Raw genomic sequence first — 1,195 nt, 5'->3', positions numbered from 1 at the left:
ACATTAAGTGATCATGTGATTGATGTATTACACTCAGTGATCATGCGATTGATGTAAAGCGTTCCAAGGGTTTATATTCGTTTGGGTTATAACGCTATAAATGCAATGTATTATTATTATTATTATATTATTTTTATTACTATTTGTTCGATTTAACAACTGAAATGTCATGTTCTCAGGATGACAGCAAGAAAAACTGTGCACGTCTCACTATAGAGAACCAGCCAAAGACTTCCTTACTTTGACCGCGCTACAGTGCAGCTGTTTTCAAATTTTGAAATGAAACAAATTTTACTGTCGCAGCAAATGTCCACATCTGACTGAATTTCCATAGACTTTCTATACATGTCCACCACATCTTATTGTATTTCCACAGTTTCTACATACATGCCTACATATTTTACCCATTTCCATAGACTATATAATTATATACATGTCCCCATTTCCTATTATATTTCCATAGACTTTATATACATATCACCATATCTAACCACATTTCCATAGATTTATAAATACATGTCCCCATGTCCTACTGTATTTCCATAGACCTTATATACATGTCTCCATGTATTACCGTATTTCCATGGACATTATATATATTTCCCTACATCATACCATATTTCCATAGGCCTACACTTTATATACATGTATGTCCCCATGTCCTACCATATTTCCAAGGACGTAATATAGGCCTACATTTCAGTACTTCCTACCATATTTCCATAGACATTATATATATATATGTCCCCACATCTCACGGTATTTCTATAGACATTATATATATATATATATATATATATATATATATATATATATGTCCCCACATCTTACTGTATTTCCAAAGACTTTCTATCCCTACATCTGACCGTATTTCCATAGACATTATATACATGTCACTACAACTCACCGTATCTCCATTGACTTCTCCATGAGGTGTAGCCAGCGTTTGTTCATCTCCTCCAGCCGCGCCTGCAGTTTGTGCGACTCGCGCGCCCCCATGCTGCGCACCACCTGGTTCCCCGACTGGTGCAGCGACTCGATGCCGGGCTGGTGGCAGTCCACGTCTGCCTGTAGGTCCTGGAGGAGGGGGAGATATCAGTGAGATCATCACAATGAATACTGACCATTGTCAATAATAATGTAATAATGATAATGATAATAATAACAAGATTAATAATCATTATCATTATAAAAA

At 36.2% G+C, this 1,195-nt stretch overlaps 1 protein-coding gene across 1 annotated transcript in view; it reads right to left on the bottom strand.

The window, feature by feature from the left end:
- The window catches only part of LOC101861769 (dystrophin-like), a 9,712-nt gene extending 8,636 nt beyond the window's left edge, over positions 1-1,076 (bottom strand). The window contains exon 1 of the mRNA XM_013088522.2: positions 908-1,076. Coding sequence (XP_012943976.2) covers positions 908-999 — 92 coding nt within the window. The 5' untranslated portion in view covers positions 1,000-1,076. The remainder of the gene's footprint in view (positions 1-907) is intronic.
- Between the last annotated feature and the right edge of the window lie 119 nt (positions 1,077-1,195).

Source organism: Aplysia californica, unplaced genomic scaffold (genome assembly GCF_000002075.1).
Source record: "Aplysia californica isolate F4 #8 unplaced genomic scaffold, AplCal3.0 scaffold00756, whole genome shotgun sequence".
Lineage (NCBI taxonomy): Eukaryota > Metazoa > Mollusca > Gastropoda > Aplysiida > Aplysiidae > Aplysia > Aplysia californica.
This window is presented reverse-complemented; position numbering and strand designations above follow the sequence as displayed.